The sequence below is a fragment of the Plasmodium knowlesi genome, assembly GCF_000006355.2.
Source record: "Plasmodium knowlesi strain H genome assembly, chromosome: 14".
Taxonomy (NCBI): Eukaryota; Apicomplexa; class Aconoidasida; order Haemosporida; family Plasmodiidae; genus Plasmodium; species Plasmodium knowlesi.
In genome coordinates, this window is record NC_011915.2 from 1,321,314 (window position 1) to 1,337,113 (window position 15,800).

The 15,800-nt window shown below is 34.1% G+C and overlaps 4 protein-coding genes across 4 annotated transcripts; 3 read left to right on the top strand and 1 right to left on the bottom strand.

Annotated features, from left to right (window-relative positions):
* Nucleotides 1-406: 406 nt before the first annotated feature.
* PKNH_1430400 (protein phosphatase PPM5, putative) lies at nt 407-3,916 on the top strand (the record flags this gene model as incomplete). Its single annotated transcript, XM_002262151.1, has 4 exons — nt 407-473; nt 1,814-3,110; nt 3,436-3,610; nt 3,779-3,916. 4 exons carry the CDS (start codon nt 407-409, stop codon nt 3,914-3,916), a joined length of 1,677 nt encoding a protein of 558 aa, XP_002262187.1.
* Nucleotides 3,917-5,103: 1,187 nt separating this feature from the next.
* PKNH_1430500 (ABC1 family, putative) lies at nt 5,104-7,941 on the bottom strand (the record flags this gene model as incomplete). The annotated part of the gene is made up of 1 exon (XM_002262152.1): nt 5,104-7,941. One exon carries the CDS (start codon nt 7,939-7,941, stop codon nt 5,104-5,106), a length of 2,838 nt encoding a protein of 945 aa, XP_002262188.1.
* A 1,125-nt stretch (nt 7,942-9,066) lies between these two features.
* Nucleotides 9,067-9,652, top strand: PKNH_1430600 (ribosomal protein L33, apicoplast, putative; the record flags this gene model as incomplete). The annotated part of the gene is made up of 2 exons (XM_039113651.1): nt 9,067-9,211; nt 9,462-9,652. The coding sequence occupies 2 exons, from the start codon at nt 9,067-9,069 to the stop codon at nt 9,650-9,652; spliced, it is 336 nt and encodes a 111-aa protein (XP_038970022.1).
* Nucleotides 9,653-11,443: 1,791 nt separating this feature from the next.
* PKNH_1430700 (acyl-CoA binding protein, putative) lies at nt 11,444-11,722 on the top strand (the record flags this gene model as incomplete). The annotated part of the gene is made up of 1 exon (XM_002262154.1): nt 11,444-11,722. The coding sequence occupies one exon, from the start codon at nt 11,444-11,446 to the stop codon at nt 11,720-11,722; it is 279 nt and encodes a 92-aa protein (XP_002262190.1).
* Nucleotides 11,723-15,800: the final 4,078 nt, after the last annotated feature.

Here is a 15,800-nt window from a genome sequence, read left to right on the forward strand (position 1 = left end):
TTTTATTCCTTGTTTTTTTTTGCATTTTGCATTTTGAATGTTTTTCTTTTTTTGTGAAAATGGGTTAAGCCTCTTTTTATTCACCAAGAAATTGTAACAATTTGGGCATTTTGTATTTTCTACTTTCCTGCTCTTTGTCCCTTCCCCTAACTGCTTCTTCTTATCTTTTTATTTTCTGTTTCCTTCTTCCTCCTTTTTCAGTTAGTACAAAAGGGTACATACAGTTTTGTTGCGTAGCTAATCTATTTTTCCTGCCTTTTTTTTTTTTTTTTTTTTTTTTTGCAAAATTGTATTTGTTATAATTTTAAGTGTATTTTCAATTTCAATTAATTCTTTTTGTACCTTCGATTTAAGATGCTTGCCTTGTGATATTTTATTAAGGAAAAAAGAAAAGAAAAGAAAAGATATGGGTACATGCACCTCTTCACTAATAAAAAAATTTCGCAAAACACACCCGCCATCCAGTAGAACATGTACGTATACAACTGCACCATTATACAACATTGTGCACGCGCACATAATGTATAAATAAAAAATGGAACAACCCCCGCATGCATGTGCATGAGCATGCGTATATATATAGGCGTATTGGCAAGCCTACGTAAGGCGTGTCTCCCCATGTTCATAGCCCCCTCGTAATATGTTTAGCTGCACAAGCTCCTTTTCATAACTATGAATAATGTATGCACCATTTGAAATGAACAAACGTATACACAAAAATGGAAGTAAAGACACATTTCCTCAGTTTCCTTTGCCCCCCATTTTGTGCAAATTTATTATACCTCGTAGCTTTACATTTCTATATCAACATTAATGGCTTATGAGAAGGAGATTTTTTTTTTTTTTTTTTTTTTTTAAAACTTCTCATGACATGCACTCCTCATATAAGTTCACCACCTATGCGTAAAAGAAACTTCTTTCCACAGTTTATATAATCATTTTTTAAGCGTTGTTAAGTTTGCCCACCCCTCAACATGTGCATGCTTCTATCCATACGTGTATGTGCCTGCAATTTTGCACGTCAACTGTACACGCATGTCTTGCTACTTGCTTAAACGTTAATCCTCTTGCATGTGCACCCATCGATCAAGTGGTAGACGCCATAACGTTTATGAATTGTTTCATCTGAAATTAATGATAGCCCAGAATAACAGTGGAGTGTTACATGTCCGTGTGCTTGCTTTCATGTATATTTCTGATAAGCAAGAGTGGAAGGTTCCAATCACTTTAAAAACTGGGCGGCCCAAAGGTTGCATAGCACAAAATATAAACACCCTTTGACTTGGCCCCTTTACATATTCATCGTTTTTGCGTGATCATTGAAAGACAAAATTAAAAAAAATGAGCAACTAAGATGGGTAACCAAAAAGGAGGCGCGAAGGGGGCACCAAAATTGGCACAAAACGATATGCATATTTTCTCATTAAATTATCCATCGATATATTTTTTCACGTTTTTCGCTTGGTTTGTTTCTACAACCATAAGCGTCGCTTCCTTTATATATTTTAGTAGTTACTACTGGGTTTACATTATAGTGTGTGCATATATGTACACGTTTGTAACTGCCATCGGGGGTATCCTATCCACGAAAAAAAAATCCATCACTGTGTATATGTGTGCAAATGTTCAAGTTTTGAAGCTCTTTTGTCGATAAGGCACTCTGTGTGCTTGACTGCGTAGATGTATCCACGCGGGTGCTGTTCCATCAATTTGCACATGCGCATGCAAACGCGTGTGTATATTAAATCTCCCCTTTCTGAATGCACCTTTATACATACGAATCCTCAATGTCCTCTTCCACCCCTCCCATCAGTTAAAGGCAAAAAGAACACAAGAAGGAGACTCTCTATCAGCACAAAGGGAGAGTTGCCAAATGACACGGACGAAATAAAAAGAAGTATTCAAGAATTAAAGGACAATGAAGATAGGTTTAAGGAATCATCGGAAAATGATTCGCATACGAAAGTGGAAATAACACCAGTGAAGGAAGAAGAGGAAAAAAAATGTGGAGAGAAAAAAAATAAAATTAAAAATAGATCGTCCGTAGCAGGAGTAAGGGCATCCCATTTTCAAGAAGATTTCGAAAAAAAATGTGTAAAAATTAAAGGTGAAGTTGACAAATTAAATGAAAATGGAATAGGCTATGTATGCAGAAAAGGGTTAAAGCCAGAAAGCCCAAATCAGGATGATTTTACAATTATCACTACGGAGAATTTAGCCCTTTATGCCATTTTTGATGGCCATGGGCCATATGGACATGATGTGTCCAATTATGTACAGAAGGAATTACCCTACATGATTATAAAGAATGAAAATTTTTTAAAAAATCCGAAAGAGGTCTTTACTAAAGCCTTCCTAAATATACATGCAAACATAGAAAAAACGACCAATGAATATTTGGAAGACTTTGCCAACAAATACAAAGGAAACAACAAAGGCGGAAACAGCAGAAGACTTCATATGGACAAGCAGAGCAGCAGCTCCGTCGTCAGTACGCACTTTGATTTAAATATACCTCACTTGGACGATGAGGAAGAAGACGACGATGATGATCATGATAGTGATGATGATAACAATTTTAGCGAAGATTCCGGTACAGGCAACACAGACGGGTATGCCCACACCGATAGTGACAGCGACAGTGATAGTGATCACCACCATGGTGAAAGTGATGATAATGAGAATCAGAAAAAATCCAAAGCGAAGATGAAAAAAAGCGAATCCAACAAACATGCGAACGAAAAGAATACCACCAAAAGCGAAAAGGGACAAGCATTAAACAAAAAAAAGAAAAAAAAAAAGAAAAAAAAAGAAGCCTATTTTGACAGTACAATGAGTGGTACCACAGCAACAATAATAGTACACCTTTTTCAGGAAAAAAAATTATACGTTGCTTATGTCGGCGATTCTAGGGCTGTACTTGGCAGGAGGAAAAAAGGATTCCCAGATGTTCTGGAGGCCTTCGATCTAACGAAAGATCATAAACCCAATTCCGCAGCTGAGAAGAAAAGAATTATAAATTCCGGTGGGCAAGTATTGAAGCTGGAGGGGGATATACCCTACCGCGTTTTTTTAAAAAATAAGTTTTACCCAGGGTTGGCCATGTCAAGGTACTATCCCTATTTTAGTTGTACCGCCAGCGTTCACCCGAGAGCGTTCACCCGAAAGCGTTCACGCGCGAACGGACCAATTTGTACATACGCATGCACTTCTGGATGTCGTGATTATAAGTTTAATTCTCCGCATAGTCTTTGGATACCGATTATGCATACCGAGCACACGTGTAACGGATATGAATTTCATTCTATTCGTTTTACGCATGGGCTGTTTATTTTATATTCGTGCCTTGCACATTAACGCCACATGTGCACATCGAGATTTACGCCTTATTTCTTTTTCCTTTTTTTTTTCTTCTCCGACCCTACCTGCACGCAGAGCCATTGGAGATACGATTGGGCACCAGATAGGTATAATTTCCGAGCCCGATTTCATGGAAATTAAAATAAACGAAGATGAAGACATCCTCGTTTTGATATGCAGTGACGGAGTATGGGAATTCATTTCGTCGGAAGAAGCCATTAATCTAATCTACGAATTTGGATACGACAATGTAATGGCACTTACATGCGAGTGTGTGTCTATATACGCCTGCATGTTGTCGCGGTTTATGTTTCCGATGAGATTGTATAACTGCGCATGTTAACAATGTGAAGTTTACGTTGTTAAATTTTTAATCGCGATACGTACTTACCCCTTCCCGTGCCCTACCCTCCTTTAGGTTCAAGACGCCGTTGAGAACTTAGCCAAGGAATCCTGGGACCGCTGGCTAAACGAAGAAGAAAACATCGTGGATGACATAACCATACAAGCTATATATTTATCAGAAAAATGCAAAAAAATAAAAAATGAAAAATAATTAAAAATCCTTTGTTTTTTTTTTTTTTTTTTTTTTTTTTTTTAGTACATTTTTGGTATATATACATAAATGCACTGGCATTTCGTATACTTAAAAGATTTGCTCTGCAGGCTCTTAAATTAAACAACACATGATAATATCCGTACATTTCTTTGAACACACTAATTAAGAAATGCTTTAACGCATTCTGCCCTAAATACATGAAAAGGGATGGCTAATTTTGCGCGCGATGATATCTCAAAGTAAATAAAATTTGATCACTTATAATAAGTTCGGTAAAGAATAAAAGGTGTGTGTTTGTGCGTATATGTTGAAATAAAGTGTCTTCTAACGTATGCCTTTTTTTTTTCTTTCCTTTTGGCAGCTTTTCCGCTTTGCTATATTTTAATTTTATATTGACGTGCTTATATGATGTAACTTTTCCGTCTGCACACAAAATATTTTATCCTCTCGTGAAATATTTTTTTTTTTTTTTTTTTTTTTTTTTTTTTTTTGCAAAGGAAAGGCTCGATTTTGACCTATTCTTTTTGGCTAGCTCTGCCTTTTTTAACAATTTCTTAGCAGCCACTTTTGAGTAGCTTCCTTTAGAAAGTTCCTTTTAGGAAGACGATTTCTTTTTTTCTGTTTCTTCTTCCTATGCCTGGGACCACGTACAAGGTGCAAATAAGGACATTTCAAAATAAAGCAAAACATCATACGGCATTGTGTGCAGCTTTGCAGATGGATAATATCAAATTGGCGAATTTTAAAAAAGGCACAAGAAAATATATATTCTTTCGTTTGGAGAAAATGTAGAATTTAAATATTCCTCGAATAATGAAATGTTTCGTGGTGGACGGTAAAATGTGCCATATGTAGGAAAAAGAGAATGATCGTAAGTGAATCCCCCCCCCTCACCGGGGGGATCATAATTGTAACAAAAAAAAGAAAAAAGAAAAAGGAGAAATGTCTAAAAGAGTGGGTAATTAAATTATGCTCATTTGAAACTATACATGTATGTACCCATTTAGACATTTGTACTTTTGCTGCATGACAAATTGAAGGAGTTTTTCCATTATGGGATATCGTCCTGGGTCGACTGCAATGTGTCAGAGGGGGGCTACTAAGGTGCTATTCTCCGTAAGGGAGAATGTACAAAGTCGGTACGTGAATTTATTGCCGCTTAATCTCGGTGAGAGGAGTTATCCTTAGTATGTCCTGAGTCGATCCCGCAAATAGGTATCCTCCGTTGTGAACTTGTAATTGTCATAAATGGAGTTAAAGATATGCGCGGCCTTCACTTTTGCCTTGAGTTTCATACAAATTAAAAAGGAGCCGGACAATTTTCTATGCAGCGTGTAAATTTCGGAGCGGGGGGGTACCAATCTATTGTAAATAATTTTGGGCAACAGCTTATATATCTGCTTTGCAATATCGTTATTGGCAAAATCGTACTCTGGATATTTGAAGGGCTCCCCCACTAGGATCACCGATTTGATGTGCGAATTCTTCATTTCTTCAATTTCCTTACCTACAAAAAAGTTAAGCTCATAGGAATAGTGATAAATTTTAGCTTCGTCTTCCTCCACCGACGCTTTCACAAGTCTTAAATAATTATCAACAAACTCATTTTTGTAAGATCTAGTGGCCCCAAAATCTATTAAGCATAACTTGTCCCTTTCTTGATCATATAAAAAATTGCCCAAATTAGGATCCGTGTTCATAATTTTAAAGACAAACAATTCGTGTAAACAGAGGTAAAGAATTCTTTGACCTATGGAATCCCGTATGGCTTGTGGGAATTTCTCTGCGACTTCATCTAGGCTTATACCTTCCACGTAGGAAGTTACCAACACGTGTTTTGTCACATATTCAGTGTACACGGAAGGTACATAAAAATATTTGCTATTTTTAAAAATATTTTTAAAGAGGACATAATATTTTGCTTCGTTAATATAATCACACTCACATTTTAATTCCTTCTTAATTTCTCTACACACATTTTCAATATATAAATTTTTTAGTATCAAATTGGTATACTGATTAATAAGTAGTACATTTTTTATGTCACTATCGATGGACTCGTACACACCTGGGTACTGAATTTTCACTGCTACTTTTTTATTATTTATTATTGCTTTATGGACCTGTCCTATAGATGCACTTGCAAAAGGGATATAATCAAACGAGTCGAATTTTTTCTCATAATCTTTGCCAAACTCATTTTTCAAAACACTTTTTAATTGGATCGTGGGCATTACATCCGCTGAATTGCAAACCATTTTTAGGGCTTTCCCCAAAATGGGCGACAGATGCTCGTCTTGCAAACTGATCATTTGGCCGAGCTTTAGGACTACTCCTCTCATTTTGCTCAAACCATTTGCCAGAATTTCCGCATTTTTCTCGCTCACAATTGTGTTATGCATACCGCTATCTGCAGCATCACCTCCCCCAAAACCCCTGGCTAACCTACTCTTAAGGTATTCCACGCTACTATTCTTGGCAATATCCAACAAAACCTTTCCAAAAACGGTGGCCCTGCTGAGGGGCGATACGGGCACTTTACTGATTCTAAAATTTGTCCTTTCCGATTTATCCGTGCATATTATTTTGTTATTTAAAACGTTAATGTCATAATTGAAGTCATGCTCATCCACCATTTTTCCATGACTTAAATTTTCCGCAGAATTTCCTTCTTCCTCCTCTATATCTACATGTGTATTTTTTTTCTCCTCTGCGCCAGTACATGTGTTAATATTATCTGCACCTCCCTTTAAAAGATCACTTTTGACGGTGCATCCCCAATTATCCCTTTTTATGTTATCACCTTGATTCGCAATATCGATATCTTCAAATTTTTTAGCATTGTGGAAAATTTGAGATTTCACCCTGTGTGAAGTGTTTGCATTATTTGATGTGCCTATGGTTGAGAAAAACCTTTTTGTATCCATCCAGGGGGAGTTATGTGGAGGTTTATTCTCAAACGGTGTTGTCAAAAAATGGTAGTCGCTCTGTGTGTGTACTTCCTTAGTAACTGCCTTGCGGCCATTTGACTTTTCTTCCTTCATTTGACCAAATGAGGTATAATTTGTTCCCACCCCGTGGTTGGTTTCGCTCTTAGGTAAGACCCCTTCTTCCCGACTGCAAAATTTAAATTTATGATTAACACCCACCTGCTCTTCATTCAGATTCACATTTTCCCTTTCATCATCATTAAGTTTGCCCTGGTCATATGCCTTGGCCATTTTTCTGCTCCTATTTTTTTCTGTGCCACATAGCATGTCTTCTTCCCCCCTGAGCAATAAGTCCAGTTTATTTAAATCTATATTTTTAAACAAATACTCATTATCATGTCCTTCCTCATTTTGTCTAAGATCTGCGGGGAAAATGTCCTCAGGATATTCATAGTGCCAAAAACATTTATATGGTAACACACGTACAATTTTGAAATTATTATAGAGGTAGTAAAATATGTGAGATTCGTTTTCCTTTGCCATTTCTAGCAACTTCATGGCCGATGGATTATTATGCAAACGATCTTCCAGATTGTTTATCATGTTGGAAAAAAAGGTACTTATTTCCTTTTCTACATATATGTCATTTTCCTTGTCATTTATTACAATATGGTAACGATGAGCAGCTCTGTGTAAATCCAGCGAAGAACCTATGCTATCGCTGTATTGTATATTAGGGGTAGCATCCTTCCTTGTACTTATCATGGTATTCCTATGTGGGCTATTCTTCTCCGTTCTGTTCTTTTTCTTTTTTCCTTCCACCTGCCTTATTACGTCATCTATTAAACTCTCATTTTTTGTGTTAAGAATGTGCGACCATTTGTATATTTCGAAAGGGGTTGTTAAATCGCTACACATCTGTTTCCCCCCCACAGCCTTCCGCATCTTACTGGGCTCCTTCAATTCCTCTGGGCCATGCTCACGGTTACTTTTTCTGATTTTAAATTTACTTATTTCGTTATTGCTCATGTAACACCTTCTACACACCCAAGGCGCAAAAAAGCGCCTCTCCCATTTCAGTGAGCTTTTCATATTTTAAAATACTTTTGCTGCAGAAGGGGCAGGGGTAGGCGCTCCTGGCCGTAAATACCTATGTGCCGCATAGGTACAGCAGAGGCATATATACGTGTACTTAAGAACAGTTGTTCCAAAAAATGTTCACTATTTTTCTTCTATCCTTACATTGTTGTTACAATTTTGAGAAAAATTTCCCCCTTATTTTATTTTATTTTATTTTTTATTTTTTTATTTTTTATTTTATTATTTTTTTTTATTTTATTTTTTTTTCTCCCCCCCTTAAGACGAATCGAGAGTTGAAAAGTGGCTTGGAAAAATTAGGGGAAAGCATAATATCGTAAAAGGGAGGGGCGCGTGAAATACTTGTTGATGTGTCGTGAGAGAACAACCAAAAGGGGAAAAAATTTCAGCGTGCCCATCCCATTGTATACATATAAATATGAATTACCTCCACCCTTTACCGCTTAGTGTATGTATAGTTCCCTTTTCAGTTAAAATAAAGATCAAAAGAGGGGTGGGGAAAAGAAAAGAAAAGAAGAAGAAAAAAAAACTTTATTTTAAACACCCATTTGGCTTTTATTTTATTTTTATTATTTTTTTTTTTTTTTTAGCATAAGTACGTACTTCTCAGTATAGCCACATTTGCTTATTTTTTATTTTTCCCTTTCGTCATTATTGTGTTAGCCTTTTTTTTTTTTGTGCCATCATTTGATCATTAGTTCGTCGCATTTCCACACACATTTTCCAATTATCTTAAAAATTTACGCAGCACTTCTCTTTACAAGGTTACACATACAAAGAAAGGGGAGAAGGATATTACGGAAAATAATGCTTTCTCTGTGGGTCTTGAGAAGGCAGATAGTGAGCGGATGGTCTGTCCGTATGAGTATAAAGAAAGGGAATTATAGTTCAAGTTGCTTCAAAATATAAAAAATAAATGGAAACTGCTTTATCGGATGGCGAACATATCCAGTTGATGAAGGTTTATCTGGTCAGTGAATTACGTGGAAGGGCAGTGCACATATAAGCTAAGTTACACACAAAGATGTAAACGTGCAGACGTCACCCTACCAACGCGCCCTCTCACACATACGCCGCGCCCCAGTTGATCACAAATCCTTTTAGTAAAACACAAAGAATATGAAAAAATGTGACATTTTTTTCTTATATTTAATTTTTTTCGTTCTAATCACCATCAAATGTTGCCAACCATTTATAATTCCAAACAACACAAAAATGGTAAATGGTCCACTTTTGAAGAACTGCTGCAGGAGCAAGCGAATTGGTAATAAAAAAAAAACAAGAAATGGCTTAAAACGTTGTTAATACACGCCGCTTCGAAAAGAAGAAAGCTAATCGTTTGGTGGGGTGCTGTTAATTTTTGATGACTCTACCAATATACATATATGTGTAACATTAATGACGCGCAACTTGGCATTCCAAATGTTTTATAAATAATAATCACTGTTATTAAAGTTTTTTTTATTTTCTAATCTATTATACTACTTCCTTTCCCTCCCCCCTCCATTTTGCAGTAACAATTTTTGGGAAAAAGAAAAAAAACAGGAAAGTTGTTGTCATAGAATGCACTGAAGCGAGGAAATACGGGAAACAGCCGTCAAGATATGTAACAGAGAAAAATAAAGTAAACACACCGAAGAAATTGCAGTTGTACAAGTATAATAAATATCTTAAAAGAAGAACATTACACGTAGAAATTAAGTAATTACGTGTTCAAAGAAGAAACCTCCTTTTTGTTTTTCTGCCCCCACACTCTTTCGCGCATATTTTATCCGTGTGCCTTTTTTTTTCTTTTTTTTTTTTTTTTTCTTTTTTTTTTTTTTTTCTTATCAACGATTTGTCATTTCATTTTTCCTCTACGGAAACTCCGTACATTGTTTATTCTAATGTAATAATTTAAGAACGTAAATCTTATTTTAAGAAGATGCCAAAGGTTTTTTTGTAGAAGCGTTATTTTAAATCTGGCTAGATATGTACAATGGGCACGCATACATAAGAATTACACTAAATTTTTTTTTTTTTTTTTTTTTTTTTTTTTTTTTTTTTCCTTCGACGGATAAGCCGTGAAAAAATTAAAAAATTAATTTTTCAGCATTTTCCCTGTCCCTTACCCCTTACACACATGTTAACGTGTTATGTAATTGTATATATTATTATACAATTGTTTGAAACAAAATTAAGCGGTAAAATTGGACTTTTTCAACTAAAAAAAGAACAAAACAAAACACAGTTCGCTGATATTGATTTTGGTTTATTTATGGATTGTAATTCAATTTTTTTTTTTAAACAAAATTTGAACACGAAAAAGGAAGAAGTGTACGTTGGCAATGCTAATTTTTGAATGCAATCTCCGGCCAGCTCCTTAACCCATTAGTAAAAATTAACGATTGAAAATAGTGTCATTGTTTTTTCTTTTCAGCTAAATGAAATTTTTCTTTCGCACGAGTTTTATTTCTTTTTTAATTTTACTTTAAGTGAAAATTTTCTTTCAAGTTTATTTTATTTTTTTTTAAACAAAATCTTCTCTTTTTTTTTTTTTTTTTTTTTTTTTTTCCTTTAGCCTTCTCATATTATCTACTGTGAAATTAAAAATTTTTATAAAAATTGTTTCGATTTTTATCAAAACAATTACACGTTTATATTTGCCATCCTTACAATTAAAAGGAAAAAGAAACGTAAAAAAAAGAAAAAAAATTTTTTGGTAATGTTTTGGAGAATCACCTTTTCACGTGTTCATTTGAAAAATTTCTCATTTATGCGTTCTGTTCTATTATATTATTTCCAAATTTGTTTTTCCCCCTTGTATTAGCCTTCCCAAATTTTTTTTACCATCCATCTGGTTTTTACCTCCTTCAAAATTGTGTAAATCCTCTTCCCCCAAAAGGTAACACTGTTTTCTACGACAGTAGATTTATCCCATTCCATCAACAACACATGTGATGCTTATTTAAATATACGACTTGTATGAGAGCATTTAATGTTTTCGTTTTTTTATAAATCCGTCAATTTGCATATTTCATTAATCTTCGCATTTATTTAAATCCTATCTGTGACTCATGACTACATGGTTTTTTCCCTAAGGGGGCATTCAAAAAAAAAATGAATAGAATAAGATAGAAGATTTAAATGCTTGTTCGATATGTATACGTCTGTACGTGCGAACCTTGTGTGCATTTTCTTGGACGCGTGATCGGACGCGCACATATATTCATATATGGGTTTATCTTCCCTCTCCCCCTTTCCATACTTTACGCAAAGCGCGTATAATTTTTAACCCATTTAAACACGTCGTGCAAGAAGTGCTGAAAATGAAACTCTCCCTTTTTCCACCTGAAATAGTTCTGCTGTTTTTTCCACGTGTGCATGGCTAATGCCCCCTTCTTAAGTCTACAACATGCGTATAGCATTGTTCGCAAAGACATTTTTTGGATCACATTTTATCTTCCTTCTTTTTATTTATTTTTTCTTTTTCCTCACTTTTAGCCTCCCGAGCAAAATGAGTATGGCAGACTTATTTGAAAAATGCGTTTCCTTCATCAACGCCCTTCCCAAAACTGAAATGATATCTTTGGAGGATAAATTACTTCTGTACAAATACTTTAAGCAAGGAACAATTGGAAACTGTAACATAGGTGCACCAAGCATTTTTAGGCTTCAGGAAAGGAAAAAATATGAAGCATGGAAATCAATTGAAAATCTAAGCAAAGAGGAAGCAAAGAAGAAGTATGTCGAAACGGTTCAGGGTTTGTACCCAGAGTGGGAAAAGGAAATATAGAAGAAAAAATTTACAAATATGAACTGAACATATTTTTTGTACAACATAAGGAGAAATCTATAAAATGTGTGAGCACAATTTTTCGTATGTATTACGCAGCATCACGCGTTCTTCTTCAAATGTATAGAACTACTTACAACATGACAGGAGAACATCGCGTAATTGTTTATGTATACATCTTCACGCATGCATATTTGTAGCTGTGTTGTTGATGATACCGTGTGGCGTGAACATTTTTTCTTTTTTTTTTTCTTTTTTTTTTTTTTTCCCTAAAAAAATATCAAATGGGTAGAAGAAACTCCTTTTTTTATGTACGTGTTTTTGCATTTGCCATTTTAATACTGAAGTGTAGTCAGATATGTACGAAAGCATATGTACTCGTGCGCGTATAAACTACATAATTGCATATTTATACATTCATCAGTTTATGAGCTAATATATTCACAAGTTTACATTTTACATACACATGACACATTTTTTTAAGAAAAAACAGTACAGAAACAAAAACTTCGCGCTTATCACAAATCAGCCTATTTCGGAAAGTTAAAAAATGAAGAAATATTTTTAAAACACTTAAATTTTTATTCATTAAAGTGGTTTAAATGCGCAGCACCTATTTTTGGGTAAAAGGCATTTTTCTCAATTTGTGTAAAAAAAAAAAAAAAAAAGAAAGAATTCACACATAGTGAAAAATGGGATGGAAAAAATCGTAGTTCCTTTTTACATCTCTGTTGCACCACTACCTTTGCAATTGTTTCGCAATTCACAAGGCCATTTTCTACAGAGTTGTAAAGCACTTACACAAGAATGGGAATATTTGAATATGCGGATATACATAATTTTGCAGCATACGAAGAGATATAAGCGGGTCATATTTATGTAAAGATTTCGCACCTGTGCAATGGCGTAAAGTGTGGTAAAAATGGGCAGGTCGATTTAGCCTTGTTCACATTGCACCTGTACAGATAAACAAAAAGAACAGCTCTAGAGGGAATAAAATAACAGATAAATGATCTGTCAATTAAAGCAAAAATGAACCATGCAACCATGTGGTTCTTTTATTTATTTTTTTTTTTTTTTTTGGTTCACCAAGTGGAATAAAAAAAAAAAAAAAATTCAGTTATTGCACTGCAATATAGGTTAATAAAAAATAATGAACTGTTATAAATGTGTATACAAAATCGACAACTCGTCAATTCGTTAATTTGTTACCTCATCGTTTGGCACTTTTTTTTTTTTTTTTTTTCTTCTTTTTGGGGGGGGGTAAATGGCAAAAGGATAAACAGGTTAACAACTATTTTTTGTTAAAAATTTTAAAAAAATATCAAAATTACGAAAAAACTGCTGTGGACTTACCATACAAGCGTTAACCAAATGACATACACTTCCCCATTTTTCAGTTCTCCATGTGTTATTGCGAAATGTAAAAAAGTGAACAATTCGTTAAAAACCTTTAACAATTATGTTTGAAAAATGAGCATAATATATTTACATGTCCCTATTTTATGTGTTCCTATGTATGTATAGTGCATACGGCCATATGGTACACACGTGGCAAAGCAGAACGCAGCATCATAAATGTTGTATAAAAAAAAAAGCATGTAGATTTAAATTTCGGCGAAAAAAGGCACGTAACGGCGGATAACGTGCATTTGCTAAATTTTGCAAATACATCAAACGATTGCTTCTTCTTCCATTTGCAACAGTAGTAAGTGAACTACAGATATGCATGTGTTCTACCAAATGGAAAGGATAATACAACCAAAAAAAAGAAAGCATTTTTTCCTCTTTTGAGTTTTAAGCAAAACGGACATGTTCCATATACATATTTGTATCCCAACAAATGTATAGTTACGTCTGTGCATAACAAATAAATAGAGATCAACAGAATTGAGTAAAAACAATCTGCCACATTTTATCGCCAGAAATTTTCACTCGTTCGTACAACCCACATTTTTTTTTTTTTTTTTTTTTTCATATTTGTGACTATAATAATATTTTCATTTTACGAAAATATACGCATTTTTTTCGCATTCTTACGACATTTTTATGAACAATTTTACGCCGAAAATTTATATACATACTTCGTTGCATATTTGTTGTGCAACATATGCACCTCATTTTTTAACACTTTTTTCTATATATAGCGTATTTGCGCTGTTGATTTAAGTCCATCATTTTATACAAGAACTTTAATAAAAAAATGAGAAAATGTGTTTATTACGTATTTTTTCTGTTAGAATAATTTTATGCGCGACTTGGAAACCATTTATGTAGAATGAATTAGGTGGTTTTATATTCTTGGGCCGAAAAAAAAAAAAAAAAAAAAAAAAAAAGAAGAGAAGCATTGTTCTGCCGAGGTAACAGGGGCGAGGGTATACATGTAACATATAGTCGTGCATATTAAATATATCTATACAACTATTTGGACTATCTTTTTTTGTGGACGTACTTGACATGTTCTGTATAGAGAGAAAAAAAAATTGGATTAATTCCTTGTAAGCAGAAAGAATGTCTTAAAAAATGTATTTCGTAATTTTATGTTCATATATGCATTATTTCTCATATATATATGAGTATGCATACGGGCATATGGACATACATAAGCCCATACGCTTAAGTACGTACATACATATAAGTGCGTCCTCAGTGCATAGGCATATGTGAACGTATCCATTCAGCGGGGGCATACATCCTTGTACAGGCCCAGATAATACCCGCATACATATTCATATATGTTGGCCCAGGAAGGAAGGCAACACCCCACAGGCCCTTCAGTAAACACTTTATTCCTAAAGTAAGGACATAGCAACATATACAAACATACGAATAGCCCTTATTATTTTTTTTTTTTTTATTGCACCTTTTGTACATTCATAGAAATACCTTCTATTCTTAACCTTCTCATTTTATATATTAATATAATATATTTTTTCGCTATATTATGGAAAAAGAAAATATTCCCTCTTACCAACTGCATGCTCTTTCATGAATTTCTTAAACCTATATGTATATATATATTTATACATATTAAATTTTTATTTTTGCGATATTATATATTTTTTGAAAGAATATAATATATTTTTTTAAATTAATATGCCCCTTTTTGAATTTACCAATTATTACATTTTCATTAGCTATTTGTTATTATATTCTTTCTTCCTTTTTTTCTTTTGACCAATCTAGCCTTGTGCCTTAAAAATAGAATAATTACTTTGCCTTTAATTTCACATGACAATTAGATTGGCATTCATGCAACTAGACTGTGTTGTTTTTACCCCTTTTTGTAACTTTGTCTGATTATTTTTACATATGTATTGATGAATTTTGGTAGCCCCTACTCTACTTATTCAATGGACGTAAGTGAACAAGTAGAGCACAAGACGCCATCGTGTCCACTCCGTTGCATGTATGTTTAGTTACATTTGTATATATCTATATGCATACGCTTATTTTTGTATGTGCGAATAATGAACTTAGCAGTTGCGCATATACTAGGAGTTGTTGCATTTTTTTTCTTCTTTTTCTTTTTTTTACCCAAGTGGGTGGAATACCCATATGTACATTAAATTGTGTTAATTTTATTTACAACACAGTGCATTTTATTTCTTCCTTTTTAAGGATAGAAAATTTTCTAAAAATAAGATGCCAAATGTGAATATAATGTTTTTATGCAAAATGTCATAAGCGCAAATTAACTGCCCTAATTGTAATCCTTATATTGTTTTGTTGTATTTTATTTATTTTTTTTTTTTACAGTACACGTTTTTAAATGTACGAAAAGTGATATATATGCCAATATATGTATACACATAAAAGCATTTATTTGAAAAAGTACATTTAAAATAATTTCCCAAGTTTGTACCGCGGATATGCTACACGGATATTTATGCAGTTGCGTGTACGCGGAAATATACCTATACATATTCGTATCCTTCTGCGTACGCATGAACACATTTGGAAAAAAATAAAAAAAACCTGTATCTGTACCTATGTGCGCACTTACACTTCCGCACGCACACGCTGAAACAATTACGCACATTAGTAGATCACACATGCACCGGGAATATTTATGTAC